Raw genomic sequence first — 15,913 nt, forward strand, 5'->3', positions numbered from 1 at the left:
TACAACTATACCCGTAAGGTAAATTTATTCAATAAATCTCAATCGAAGCCACGCTACAGCATCAACTCACTGTGTGAAATTGTTCGTTAACATTGGCAAGTTTGCATTGGATTTGACAGACCCAAGCGTAGTTAATTTATTTAAAAAAGCATATTTAGAAACAGTTAATCGTTTGAGAAAATTATATACCCGAACATTTTTATATTTTTATCAAATTAACAGAAATTTGTATTGTTGTACTTCTTTCCATGTTGTTTAAGCCAGTATATCCCGTCAAAGCCGAAATAATATGGCATAGAAACATACTTTTCTGACAATCAAAGGAAAAAAATTATACCTTCCGCCGATACCTTGGAAGTGATAAACAATGTATTTTGGATTACAGGCAAATGGTACTCCTGAAGTTAGTCTTAGTCCTGCAGATGTTGTGAAACGTCTAGATTAAAGGTATAACTGAGGAGGAAAATTGGTTTATAAGCCATAAATTTCTACACAAAATTGCTGAAGTAAAAATTGGTCTTAGTAGGCATGTTGAGAAAGAATAAAATAGGAATTCATCCGGAATTTGTAAATTTTTGGACAAAGATGTTAAATCAACTTTGCATGAATTTATAAATAACTGCACTCTGGTTACGTATATTCCTAAAATTCCTGTTTATCTTTTTTTGACACTACAGAACGATGGCACAATTAGCAAGAATACTAGATCAAATAAAAACCAGAAACATGAACATTTTTAAACACCACCAAAGGAGAAGTTGATTATGTTAATCAAATATAATTAGCATATAATTATTCCAGGAATACTAGAGGCTGGGTATTTGTTACTTTCTACGCGTACTAAATGTTCTTTGAAGCAATGCATTCTTCATATATAGCAAAAATGTTAATAGAAAAATGGAAAGGCTATAATTTTTAAAGAAACTGTGTCTTGAGTCAACAATATAAAAAAGGCCAATATTGTCAACGATACTAAAAAAGAGCTAGGACGAAATTTAGCTAGAAAAAAATGTAATTCTGAGCAAAAGGATCAACCCAGACCTGAAAAACATCCTAGAGGCTGCAACTTTTGGATTTGGTTTTGATCCTATGATTCTAAATAATGAAAATTATAACTTTTAAACTTGATTTCCCAGAACAAATATAATAATACAATATAGGGTAATTCCATGTCAACTGTACACAGCCTCACGGCATGACCATAACCGATTTTTAGGATTTTTGGTACATTTATTAAACGTTATTAAATAATCACGAATATTGTGAACCTTTGAAGAAAAAACGGAATCTTTCCTCTAATCCTACTACACAGGAAAAGTAGAAGGAAAAAGGAAAAATAGTAACTTCTCCAGTTATGTCGCCTTCCTTGTTGTATAGAACTGTGTAAGGATGGCATTTAAAAAGAAATACAATCTAGCTACCGTATCAGTCAACTAATATTATATACACTCTACCTACTATAATTTTTGGAAACTTTTAGCAGTTGACAATTATAAGCCAATTAGGAAAGACGATAAATATAATTTTATTTTTTCAGTAAATTAATTTAAATTTAGTTTAGACTTATTTTATAGAGTAAAGATTAGAATAAATTCAAAATGACATCCAAGTAATTGAATAAATTGAAATAATAAAAATTCACATTTGCCTCATTTGTAATGAAATTGTAAAACCTTTTTTGACGAATAATGTTTTTTTTTTTTTGTTAAATATATGTCTAATTTATTATGAAATTATTTTTATTTAATATTTTAATATTTCGGATGAGATGTTAGGCTTCTGTTTTTGATGCTGATGATTTTTACTTTATTCCCCTTAACAAAATAATATCCCAAACGACTGAACAAATCAATGATGAACTCTAAAATTTCAAATATCATAATGATGGCAATTCCAAGATATAAGCTCAGAGATCCCCCAAGTCCAGCTATAAAAGTTCCATACTTTTATGCAAATGAAAGGTCAATATATAGATTCATATTTTCATTAAAAAAATACAACTTACAGAATATTTTGGAATTTGCTCTATAACCTTGACACTCATGGTTTGATAATAGATATCTGTTTTTACAAAATTCTTTTGTATATCCGTTCGAAATTTGTTTTCAAGTGTTTCTGGGAGAGGTAAAAGATTTTCATCAATGAGATTGAGTTCCAGAGCCAAGGTTTCCTATTTTCAAAAATAAGTGTGGATTTAATACGGAGTAACTTGTTATAATTACCCAAAATTCATTTGATGGCCATGTTGATACTGTATTTTGACAGGAATAATCGACTTCTAAGCAGGCAACATTACATTGACAATTATATGATCCATTGTCAAATCTTTCTATGAATTCTAAAAAGCATTTATAATCCATATCTACATAATATTTGTTGAGATAAAAAAAAATATGTATTCATACAAGCCAAAGAGTCTTCAAAAAATAATAGGCTGGGGAAAAAATAATTTCGTACTTTTCACTTTATTTCAATGCTTTATAAGAAGTGTAACAAATATCCAATTTAAGCCAAGTATACCCCGTTCAGCTTGATAACTTGTTACCAACTAGAATCCAACTTCATTATGCTCTTCTCTTAGATTACCTTGTCCTATTGGCAAAACACTCGGACTACCAATTTTCACAGGCCTCTATTCAGACTAAATTTGTACGTCAAGCAGGTTGGCCATAGACAGAAACAGGTGGTAGTCACTTAGTGCCAGTCCCAACTATAGGGTAGATACATAAGAACTTCCCATTATGGCTACTGGAGCTTCTGACTCATCATCAAAAATGGCTGAGGCCGAGCGTTGTCTTGATAATGTCTTGTTGTCTCCTATTCACCAATGCTGGTCGCTTCAGTTCGATCCCAACTTCAAATGGTCGTGTTGTTCACAGTACAGACTGGGCAGAATTGAGCGAGATGGAAATCCCTCGATTTACATTATATATAATAATGTATACATTGTAAATTTTCTAGGGCGTTTTCCACCATACCTCCATACTCGACACATGATAATTCACGACTAAACAGTCCAAGGGCTATAAAAGTGTTTGTAGTTTACACTCATACCTTTACAACGCTTTATCGTATAATTCGATGTGATCATTAATAAACAAGATATACATAGTTAAAAAAAGAGCACGAAATACAAAAGTATTTTTCCCCAATTTATTTAATTGATTGTTAAATGTTACATTCATTGGTCAAAAGAAGGGATACATGTATTAAATGGAAGAAACAACCTTACTTTCTTTAGCATCGGGAGTAATATTACATATTTTCCTTTTTGAAAATCCGCCTATTTGTCTAATATGGGGATGAGTACAACCACATTTCTGTTTCAACCACTTTTGAAGGCAAATTCGCTGGCATACCTGGAATCCAAATATTTTGTTATCTTTGTTTATCTCAAAAAGGGAGATGTTTAAAAAGTAAGGGAAAAAAATTATGAATCTTATTTCAGCTGATATAATATTCTACAGAATATTATATAAACCACAAATAAATGCCACATAGCTCACATTTGTAAATTGTTATTTCAAAAGTTAGTTTTTTGCACAGTAATGACATTTTCCCTCGCCGTTTTTGATTTTATATAATATGCAGGAACGCGTACAAACTCTCAGTCTATGTCTAAAGTGTTGGATCAAGGCACGTTTAAACTGTGTAACATTTGCAAAATTACATAAAAATGAAATTATATTTGCGTAAATATCTTCGTGTAGTCTATGGGTTCAACAAAATGTTTATCACATTTACAAATGCGCTTACTGTCTTTGACCCGGTTAGACCTAATTGACTTAAATTCAAACTATGTAGGAACTTAAGATGTTGTTGCATTTAATTTATGTCAGTCTGGGAGAACCTGGCATTAGTGTATCTTAACTTATCTTATATTGGCATACATGGAAAACAGATACTTACTATAATTGAATAGGATGGATGGTCTAACGTCATATTTTCGTATGGAGTTTCAGACCAATTAGAGAAACATTCTGATTTGTACGGTTTTGGTAATCGAATAATATCACTCTTCAAATGATAATTATTTTACAAATATTTTATTCTTATTTTAAGGTATTTGTTTACCTTTTGAATTGCAATTGATGTTGCTGTTCCGGGTTGTAGATCAATCCCATTTTCATCTGGAAGGGGAAAATCTCCAGGTTCATGAATAATAATTCTAACACCAGCCTTTTCAGACAGTCTTGAAACAATATAATTGTCTTGATCTACAAAAAAAGATAATTCAATTCCGTTGGCAGCACCAGTAAGAGAAGTGGACTGTAGTTTATTGTAGGGATAGTTCATGGAATTGAGGGTATAACAGTTTCCATATCGAGGCAAATTGATCATCGTCCACGAAGCATTTTTCTCAAGGCATGACTCTCCTCTATATTGACATGACAATATGAATCCCTTTGTGGTTAATTCATATTGATGGATGTACTGTAATTTACTTTCAAACCTGTTGGATACAAATTTATTTTTCTAATTTTTCATGAGTCAAAACATTAAGTTACTGATGCCCTATTGCGTTCTGAATGTAAATAGGAAGTTTGAAGAAGATGTTAAAAAATTTAGCTTCTTCTACCATGACAAGGGGATTTTTGTGACGCTTTGTAAATTTGCCTTTAAACAGTGAAGGGGTCTTAAATTTCTTTCCTTCACAAAATTTGAGAGGTTCAAATCTAACTTGTAAAGGTACATCCGATTGAGGTTTGTATGAACACGCTTCCTCCGCCTTACATTTTTGATAATTCCAAGCTTCTATACTTCGATTGTATAATTCAGTATTATTTAATTTATAGGCCTCTTCTTCAATTGATTTGTAATAGTAACAATTCCGACCAATATGAATAGAAACGGGACACCTAAATATTGTTTCATACAAGAAAAAAGAAAAAATTACTACTCTGATTGAAAAATATTATCATTCGATTCTCAAATATATTTTTGTAAATATTTGAGTAAGCATGTAAACAAAATATGTTGACAATATTAGCCTTTTTGCATTGTTAGTTTTTTTTTTCAAAGACATAAGGTATATTTTGGTGTGCTCCACGAATTTTTATTTCAAAAAATAAAATAAAAAATCATAATTTTTAAATAAGGTGTTGTATACAGTCATTTGATTTTATGTTTGAAATTAGTTTATGAGATATGGGCAGAGATTTAAATATATATGTTATTGATAATATAATAGAACGAAAAGTCTTAGATATGCAAATTACTAAATCTCAATTTACGTCTTATTTCCTAAATTATTATTCCATTGCTATATACTATTAGAAAGCATAATTTGTTTGAAAAAATAAAAGTGCAATAAAAGTAGGTTCTTTCCTCTAACGGGGGAGGAAGACGGGTAAATCCAAAAAAAGTGTGATTATAACAGTGATGGCACAATTTATGTAGTAAGATTTTTTTTTATATTTCCGTCCCACATAAAATTGTGCTATCACTGTCATCATCGCACGCCGGAATGTAATAAAAAACTTATTTAACGTGGTCATCCTGACAGTTTGAAGAATGTTAGGGAGGAGAGCCGATTAGCTGTCATGGCGTTCCACTGAATTAGTAGCGAGTATCTTTGAGATGCAGGAAATATTCACAAACCCCAATCCGTATCTAGCAATGATATACTAGTGTCGATGGAAAAGTTCTCGCAACATCCGAGAGATGGCAATACTGGCGCGAATCGATGTTATATTTAGTTAATAGTATCTATTCAAAGAACACACACCAATTTCCAGTCAGATTGGTCTATTTAATTCTCTTTGGTATTCATTCAAGAACAAAAGAGTAGCTATCGAAGAAAAAAAAAGCATCTTACAATTTTATACTTTCTTAAACCCTAGATATGGACTACTCCGCACAGATTTTAAAAATGTAGGTTTTTTCTTAAATAAATAAATTTGCAGTTAACTGATCCTGATGAACTACATCAATTCTCTATTTAAAGGGGATCCGTTGGTATCAATTTTAGCTTCTACTAGAATTATAAATTTAAAATTCAGAAAATACTACTTAATTTTTTAGAGAGATTTTTTATTCTTAAAATTAAGGCTTCTGTAAAAAAATAACTATTTTATAAAACCAAACAATGCTGGTCCTCCAGATCAAAGGAATGGAAATGGTTGTCTGGAAGAAGCTGTAAATCCAAACTTTATGCATAAAAAAATATTTTCCCAAAAAATTGGCGTTGATCGTAGTTTTGAAAGGGTTGGGCTTAGCAAACTAAGTGGAAGCAATGATTTTTGTATGCAAATAACCGTGTAAATCCATTTGTAGAAGCATAATACTTATTGTCATTTTTTTAACTTTCACACCCTCTTCCTAATGTTTAATTATTACTTTTTTTAAATAAAGTAAACAGATTTCATTAGAGATAACATTTTTCATAAATAACATTTATACTGATTTCTAAGGGATTGTTACACCTTTATTTATGAATGATCTGTCGATTGATTGAAAGAGTCATTTGAAAAATTAAATTTGTGAATTAGCAAGAAAATAAGAACAATTAGACACAAAATCGTTATCTAGTCAAGTAGATACAAATTCCTTCGTTCATTTCGTTTAATAAATAATTGTTTGAGGTGGTTGCTTGGGAGATGCTTCTTAATTATACATTCAGAAGAGACTTTTTAATAACAATTTATAATTGACTCCCTATATGGAAACTAAAGAGATACTTCGTTTATTTAGCTTTGACCATCTACTGAACTCATTTCCTTGTATTATAAAATGTATATCACACAACTTAATATACAAATTGTTTTTGTATCGTCATATTTTGTCGTTTTACATAAGTTTTCATGATCATGTTTAAAGAATATACGTTTTGACTTTTGTAAATTATTTTTCCCACACAATAATTCCCTAAGTTAATTTTTCTCGATAGTAGAAAATTGTGGAGCATTCCAAAAGACGTCTAACCTTTTTATTCGTAAAAAAACAAACTAACAATGCAAATGTTGTGGACACGTGTACCATAATACCAAGACAATAAATTTTAAAATCAAATTGAATTTGGAATTTAAAGTAACGGTTTTTGATCTGAGAGTTTGTATATATTTAAATGAATAGAAAATGTCGATTATTTTATTAAAAAGTACTAATATATTTTTTTTTAATTATAACGTAAAGAAAGTGTAAATATCTCAACTTATCAGTAGAGTTGTAGAATATATTATATGTCGATATGTAAGAATAAAAGCAAACAATAATTGCTATAGTAAACCTGACGATTTGAAGAATGTTCTGCGGGAGAACAACTTAACTGTCAAAGTGGTTCATTAGTTTACCTATAAGCACCTCAAAAGTGAAGGAATTAAGCACAATTACTCAGGAAAGAACTTTAGCAGTAATTACTCTGATGTCGATTCTCAATTCTACTACAAGTATAACAAGAAATAACCCCAACAAAGTATCGGTCATTCAAGAGCATACCCACTTTATGTATTCATAAGTGTTCCATCCTCAAACACTTTTCAGAAACCAACCAAAAACTTATCATACTAGAAAATGCTTAACATTAACAACCTTAATAATGAGAGTTGTATAAAATATGACCTCACGCTATACAAAAATAAGAGAAACTGATCAATGTATCAAATAACTTGGTAACCCTGACGATTTGAAGAATGTTTTGAAGTAGAGCAGCTTAGTTGTCATGACGACTTAGCAGATCGGTTGCAAAGCGACGTAAGAGGAAGGAAATAAACACATTTCCCATTCTATATCAAGCAAGAACATAAATGTAAACAAGAAATTATTCCTTAATTTTACTCCGAGTCTAACACGAACCTACACTTAAATTATTCACTGATACTCTTAGTCTTTCACGAAGTACTTGTGATTACTTTACAGAGGGGGATCAAAAAACTTGCAGGAACATTGAATAACAGTTTTATACCTATTATTTATTAATTAAAAGATTTCATTATTAAAGGACAGCTGAAACAAAAATAAGCAAGTTATGGCTTTACCCCATGTCTCTAATTCTAAAAATGTTGGAACAACAACAAAAAAGACAAAGCGTGTGTGATCTCCTTTTCACCAGGATTCGTACAGAAAAAGCTGCAGACACCGTTGGTATCTCCATATGGGCTGCATACAATAGCAGTAAGGGCATTGGATCCCTATAAAGTCAAGCAGAACCAAAAATACTGTTGCAAAACTTCTGTCCTGCCTCTATTTACCCTCTTCCATACCTAATCTTAACGCTTTGGAATTGTAGAGGTAGATGTCTTGGAAAAGAGTTTCTACCAGACCTTTCATTCAAATTAGGATTCGCTATGAGCTACCATTATGGCAGTAGGGTATACCATAGACATTGCCTTTATTTTCAAGAGCATTCAATCTGATTGCTCGCGTGTCAAAGCTGTTATTGCTTGCAATGAATGATATATTGAATAAAAAAAATATAGCTAAAAATAGTATTCAATATTATCACGAATTGGTTTTGAATTTTCTTTCCTTGATTCCATACAAAATCCTACTGTAACAGCTTAAAAAATAAAAACACTATATTAGTGCAACTGAAAAAAGTTTCACTCTCCATGGTCTTATTTCTTACAAATCTTGAGTTAGAATGGCAACACCATGTCATGTATTCCTTTATTTCACCTGAAATTGAACTGAATGTAACTTTTTATTTATAAATTTTGATGAACCTTCATCATAAACTACTAATTTAAATTTTTTTAATTATTTTTCAAATATGAAAAACTTGCTCGCTCATGAATTGGTTGTCACAGTATGATTAACTTTGATTCATTTTATGCTTGGAATAACTTTTGAGGGTATAATTATTTAGCTGGATTTTGTTTGTTATTGATTCATTATATATGCAACTATTCATGAACCTCAAATCTGAAAAAAGCATTTGAATTGATGGACGTCAATATAATATCAATTTAATAATGAATGTATTAAATATATTCTTACTTGAGTCATTAGACATAGTTTTTAATGAAAAATAATGAGTCTGTGATTTGAAGCTCGTTAAATATATATTTTTTTTAATTAATAGTCGGTTATTTACCGTTAATTTTGATTTGAACATTTTTGCCTTTGGTAATTTTTAGCTCTATTTTATTTTACATATTCGTTGCCTTTGAATATTGTTATAAAATAAGTTAGAACTTACCTTTTTTTCTTTACTGTTTTGAAAATAGTGATAAAATTAGGAAGAAATTGTGTTTTAAGGATGAAGGACACACAGATTTAGGATCGTGAGTCAATGAGTCAATTTTTAAAGCACTCATTGACTAGTGGAATCTTATTCTTATTATAGAACTTAGTCGAGGCTTGAAGAAATGCAGGAAACTCCTTCGAATGAAATATTTCAACAGTAAATAATAAATGTAAAGTTTGAACCTATAATATACAAACTTAAAAATATAATGTGGGAAAATCTCCAAGGTGGCAAAAAAGGTATGCATCGATAATGCTTGCAACATAATTACCAAGAACCATTTTAAACTGAAGGCGTACTAAATTGAGTAAGTCAAGTAATGCCTATTACCTAGTAATGAACTATGCCTTATTGCTCTATGTACCGTTTTGCGTGGATTTTGTGGAGTATGATTTCATAGTTCTACTTTGCCTCTTTACCCAATACTCTACCAACAATTGATCGAAAGACACAAGAGCAAACAATACTGGTAATTGGAAAGTTTTTATATGGAATAGTTCATTACTTTGCCGTTTGTTCACCAAAAACGACATATAAAGTATACTTTATAGGATAAGTCCTATATTGAACCTATATTCTGCATATAACTTAAGTAAAAACCAACCCCGTCCTCCCTTTCAATGTTTTTCTTGTTCCCAAATATGTAAAGTCTCCATTGACGTCGGCATTGTTGATGTCGTCCATTTTAGGGGCCTAAAATCCAAGTTTTAGAAGAATAAACAAATAGAAAAATAATTTTTTTTTATTACACTAATAGTGAACTATAAGTGTGTATTTAGATCTCAAGGTGGAGCCAATGAATAAAAGGGTTGATACCCGTACTTTCTTTTAGAAGATTATGATCCTCTAATCCTCTGATAATTATAAATCTGGGCATAAGATATATTAAAAGCATGGTATTTCATCCTTATACTATCTTATTTCTATTGTGTAGGTCAGGGCTCATAAATCCTTTACCTACAGGCAACTAGTCACCTGTTAGCTTCTTCTTAATCACCCACTGGAACTGTTCTAAAAAAAATGAATGATTTTGATTTCTTGATTTGTTTTTACATATTTTTAAGCTGGTTGCTCTCAACTTTAAAAAGACTGGACGACAAAAATTAAGTTGTAACTTATTTTATAACAACATTATAAGGCACCAATAATGTAATAATGTAATGTAGATTAATAGACATAAAAGGATATGCCATAACGTTTTTCCGACTGATTTTTGAATTCTTTTTAGTTGTGATGTAAAACTGTAACTAAGATTTACTATATTTATTTTCCTTGTCTGTTGCTGTTAGAGTACCATTGGTATACTCTATGTCGTCAAAATCTGTCGATTTTGCCCAGCAGTCGGAACGGTACATCAAATTGGAAATTTTGGAAAGTCCGATCACACTATGGTATAATCTTGTATTTATATTAACCTTAGGTGACTCCTAGTAGAAACAATACATTATATGTAATATATGCAAAGACTCTTTATGTTTCTTTAATTAATATACTTTTCTTGTAAAAAAAAGATAATTAATTGCTCATATCTAACCATTTCATTTTCATAAAATATTACATTGATTTAATTCAAATATAAGGGCTTATCAATGGCATCATCTAGTGATCATTTCAAATGTTAACCAGTTATAATTAGAAGTGGAGCTAACGATAATGTAAGGGATAGCAACTGGAAAAATAATGTCAAGCAGCCTACTAGTTAGCCTAAAATCAACATATTTACAAATGAATTTCTCACTTTAAGTTAGCAATTGCTAACAAGGTCGTGTCAACATAATTTCCTAATGGTCCAACTCGAACAGGCCCAACAAACTTGTTCATTTTATTACAAAGTTGTTCCAGACATTTTGTTAAGTCAACGAGTTCATTCAGTAATTGTACGGTATCGATAGTGCCGTTGGTTGGAGAGAGCTTCATTTTTTCAGATTCCTGGTATTGAGTATAAACCAAATTCGTGCATTGAACTCTAAGAAAAAATAACTTCATATATAAAATATTTATAGGTTCTTACATATCAATGTTTCAAATTCAAATTGGGAGAAATCATTTTTCATTTAAAAAGAAATACATTTGCATTGATCTACTGTAATTAAGTGAAAGTTGTATCCTTACTTTGATATTTTGTCCTATTTTAAGTCAAAGTGATTTTTTTAAATCCCAAACTGCATTAAATTGTCTCATAAGTATGTAAATTTTTGAATTGAGGTTAAATATGGAGTATTATTTTGTTAGCTAATAATTAAGATAACTTAGAGAATAAGAAACAATAATTTAGGAAGAAAGTATTCAATTTTCGAGGGTTCTGTAATTTTGTGGATATTCTTTATAAAAACTAGTATATAATTATGTATTGAATATATTCAACATTTTTAAATTATTAAAATTATTTTGTATGATCCTCATGTTTTATGACTTTTTGAAATACTGTAATAAATGAAGAAACCACATTAAAAGTGTTTTAATGTTATACCTAAATATAAAAAAGTCACTAAAGTACCAAATATGAATTTATTAATAATTCCGACATCTATTTAGAAATACAACTTTCATCTATTCAAGAGTTCTAGCTGATTTGGTATTTTGAGTTCAATATAGAAAAAATAATATAGGTCAATTTTTCTATAAAGTTGTTGTGATTTAATTATATTTACCTATTTAAATTACAAATTGTCACTGCAGGAAAGGGTAAATTAAACTTTCGAGTGACGTTGACGGATGTGAGGACAGGATATGATGTAAAATCAAGAACAGTGTCGAGGAATGTCTAATTGAAAAAAAATCAAAGAATTTTAAGAGATCGAGTAAAAATATATAGCTAAAACCTACCTGGAAAGTAAACACCATTAGAATAAAAAAAATGGACAGCCAAGCAAATCGTCTTAAATGCGAAGAACTGTTGACTGCATGGTTTAAGCCAGCAATTGAAGTTTTTTTGCCAAAGTTTTTACACACTTCAGATAATATATGCAATATTCCCATGGTTCTTGTATGAACATAGGTATATGTTGAAATGAAAAGGAATACTGTTTTTCTCTTTACTTATAGAGAGATTAACTACAGAAGAGAAATGTGTTTTTCCTACGTACCTATGAATTATCATAATTAATAAAAGAACAAGAAGAATAACCATATATTAATATTTTAGTTTTATGAGACTGAGTCACAAAGAGACCAATTAATGACTTAATATTATTGATTACATATTTGAATTTAACCTTTTTAGTAAATAACTATTGAATTTTTATACAAAATATGCGGATCTTTATATTCTTCTTGCTTCATTAAGAAAAACTTTTATGGTAGTTTGTGGCAAACGCAAACTTTAAACTAGTGTTTCTTATGCATATATATATAATATATTTATCTTTATTATATCTTGAGTTTAAATACATTTCATTCATATTTCTTTAAGTGTTGGAACCATCTCTAGCTATGAGGACAAATGCAATATTTGACAGGTCATATTTCATTTAATTTCAAAATAAAGCATGTAGCAGGTATAAATTAAACATAAATCTAATCGATAAAAAACAGATCCAAGTATAAACTGTTCAATGTTTGCATCTCTTTGTTAAACCAGCTCTCAGTTATGGAGATGCTGCAACAGTCATTTTTCTCCGTTACATAAATATATTTATTAATAAAATATAAATCGTAATTGCTATGAGTTAAATATGAACTATGGTGTGTTATATCCACTCCGTTCTTAAGTCTGTATTATTTATTAATATATTGCTATTTAGTTACATTAAATTTACGGATGAAAAGTTTTGAAATAAGTTTAAAAAATTAGAATTTTGCATGCAGATTTTTCTTTCGGATGATAAAAATTTAACCCATAAAACGACCAAATCATGTTATCCTTATAAAATACACATCTGAAAAGTTCCAAAGTAGGCTAATAGGTGATCCCTTATGGTTTGGGTAGGGGTTTCAAGTAAAAGAGGAGAGCACCCTTTGGGTTTTATCCCGGCTGAATGAAGACAGATGATTATATTTCATATGTTTTGGAGCCTGTTGTCTTCCATTGCTTGAGGCCAAACCATCCAAAACGAAAAAGATGATCTTTTTGCTAGGCGGAGCTCCAACCCATACCAGCATTAATTGCCAAGAGTGGCTTAAAGCAAAAATTCTTTTTTGAGACAAGTTTATGGAACCCTCTTCGAGTCTAGTTCTTAACCCTCTCGACTACTTTGTGTAAAATTATCTCGAGTTGAAGGTAATATCGCGCCAATATTCAAATTTGGAAAATGAACGTGTCACAATTGAGACGGCATTGGCCAAACTTCCCAAAGTTGTGGTGTGTGAAGCATATGAAACATTTCAATATCGTCTAAGAGAAGTAGTTAATAAACAAGACGAATCTATTGAATAAATTATGAAATTTAGAATAATATTTTTCGTAAAAAATCGAAATTCCGTTTAGTTTAATAGTTTTTATGAAAAATTTACTTTTAGTGTTTTACTCTACGATTAACCTATCACTGAATTAATAAAAAATACTGAGGCTTAAAACTAATGGTCAACCTTGTATATACATAGTACCAGCAGAAGTACCGGTATTGTGCAAATGAAAAAAAAACCGGACAAACATTGGTATTATAATATAAATATATCTAATGATGAAAATCTTGTTCATTTTGGGTATGTTTATAAAGAAACCAAAAATCAACATAGAAACTCCCACAACTTGAAGAATTTTGGGAGGAGAGCAGTTACGTATGATAACGTTTTGTAAAATCAGCTACAAGTAGCATTGACTAAAGAGGGGTAAGGAAATAAACAAGTAAGAATTACACTGATAACGATCCTCAATCATACTCTGAGTCTAACAACACCGTATGCAGGGTCAGAAAGCTCATGAGAGAGGGAAACGCCTTAAAAATCACACCCAGTAGGGGAAAGCTGGCCAAACTGACCTCAGAAGTGGGCAAGAAGGTGTTAGAGGCCAAACCCACTATGTCCATGCCAAATTTGCCAAAAAAAAGTGAGTGGCTCTCTCAGTTGTGTCCACAGCGATCAAATCCGTCGAAAGAAAGTCAAGGATATACGGGGAAAGACCATTAATGACCGACATCAACCAAGTCTCCGTTTGGAACGGGTCAAACACCTCCCTAAATGGCCTGAAGCTTCATGGCAACCGTATGATCTTCTTCTCGGATAAAAAACATTCACTATCGATTCCGTCTTCAACAAGCAGAAAAATCGAGTTGTTTACTTTGAAGACACATTTGAAGACATTTGTCATGTGTCCAAGACGGATGAGTGGGTGTCCCATCCTGGTGAAAATCGTAGAACGCCTTTCCCGACTACTTGGAGATCTTGAAGACCAAGATACTCCCGTAGGTCCTCAAGATCACCAGGATGTCGGGCATGGCGTCCTACGTATTCCAGCAGGATGGGGCACCCGCCCACAAAGCCAATGTTTTGACAAGCTTGGATGGAAGAGAACATGGAGTTTTGGTCCAAGAAATTCTGGCCTCCCAAGATACCCAATCTGAATCCTTTGGATTACTCAATCTGGTGGCAAGTCGAGTCCAAGCCCTGCAGATCACACCACAACAATGTCACTTCTTCCAATCTCTATCTTCCGTGGCCGCTTGGAGACCGTCATTGAGAGCAATTGAGATTAAATTCATAAATAATATGTCATTGTGTGCTTAGTAAATGTCTTGAAGTAATATCACGGATGACTTAATTAAGATGCAGGAGGAACAAAAGTTTGCTCACGTTGATTTGTGGTACATCCACATAATTTTTTCATTGCTGTTATCATTATTCTTTTATTTTCGAAGGATTATGTAATCACTTGTTTGTGAAAGATAAAAAGTAACACAAAAGATTTGTCACGGATTTATAAGTGTAAGTTCTTTTTGGAGTCGGACTAGAATTGAGGATCAACATCAGATTCATTCCTGCCTATATCGTTGGATCTGCGAGGAGCTATGTGATGAAAGGTCATGACAATTAAGCTTCTCTTCTTCCAAACATTCTTCATATTATCACACTGACCACTTTCATTTTTGGCTTACCACAATCTCATATTAATTGAATATCTACCAAAAAACATAAACTAATTATTTAATTGTTACTATTACTATATCAAATATTTTTCAAAATTTAATTTTTCATCGATTTGCATAAAATAACTCAAAATGATGAATGTGAATTAAAATGAGGTATTGATTGTCACCTGACAATACTTTATAAAGTTTTTTACACGAATTAGTTCTTACCAAAGCGTTAGTCCGCTCAAGAAATTATGTGTGCGCTCCTACTCCCGCTCAGTAACTAGTTTTGTGAGCGCACTCCCGCTCAATGAAAATGAGCACCGCAAATTTTTCACTCGTATTTGACCTTGACAACTCTTTATGAATGTATGTTACAACAAAAATCCAATTCAATTTTTCCGTTTTAAACCCGTTTTATCTACTAGATAATAGTAAAAAAGACATATTGATAATAAAATCATGTCTGTAGTTTCAATATTAAGGGAGTTATAACCAATTTATTATATGAATTTCACACCATTTTTTCGTTGTGTTACATCTTGTAATGTTATAATCTACACCAAAATATGTGATATAATAAAATTTGATATTTCAATAAAACAACACAACTTTCTTAAGAATCAAGAAAATTGAATGAAATTTTATGAATTACAGAATACAGTACTGTGCAAAAGATAATATTTTTAAATACCTGCAATTTAATTGTATAATATGA

The 15,913-nt window shown here is 31.0% G+C and overlaps 1 protein-coding gene across 1 annotated transcript; it reads right to left on the reverse strand.

Annotated features, from left to right (window-relative positions):
* Positions 1-1,645: 1,645 nt before the first annotated feature.
* Positions 1,646-12,253, reverse strand: LOC121132103 (epithelial sodium channel subunit gamma-like). The gene is made up of 10 exons (XM_040727551.2): positions 12,014-12,253; positions 11,839-11,951; positions 10,926-11,153; positions 4,509-4,859; positions 4,075-4,453; positions 3,910-4,017; positions 3,233-3,359; positions 2,223-2,362; positions 2,006-2,170; positions 1,646-1,943 (listed from the first exon to the last, which is right to left on the reverse strand). The coding sequence occupies exons 1-10, from the start codon at positions 12,164-12,166 to the stop codon at positions 1,752-1,754; spliced, it is 1,956 nt and encodes a 651-aa protein (XP_040583485.1). The 5' UTR covers positions 12,167-12,253; the 3' UTR covers positions 1,646-1,751.
* Positions 12,254-15,913: the final 3,660 nt, after the last annotated feature.

Source organism: Lepeophtheirus salmonis, chromosome 1, assembly GCF_016086655.4.
Source record: "Lepeophtheirus salmonis chromosome 1, UVic_Lsal_1.4, whole genome shotgun sequence".
In the NCBI taxonomy this organism is placed as follows: domain Eukaryota; kingdom Metazoa; phylum Arthropoda; class Copepoda; order Siphonostomatoida; family Caligidae; genus Lepeophtheirus; species Lepeophtheirus salmonis.

Excerpts from the sequence above, each read along its gene's own strand:
- LOC121132103 (XM_040727551.2), bottom strand. The coding sequence starts at position 12,166 with ATGGGAATATTGCATATATTATCTGAAGTGTGTAAAAACTTTGGCAAA. Across the intron at positions 4,860-10,925 it reads TTAGCAATTGCTAACTTAAA|GTGTCCCGTTTCTATTCATA; the intron begins GTGAGAAATTCA and ends AACAATATTTAG. Across the intron at positions 1,944-2,005 it reads AGCAAATTCCAAAATATTCT|TATGGAACTTTTATAGCTGG; the intron begins GTAAGTTGTATT and ends TTTGCATAAAAG.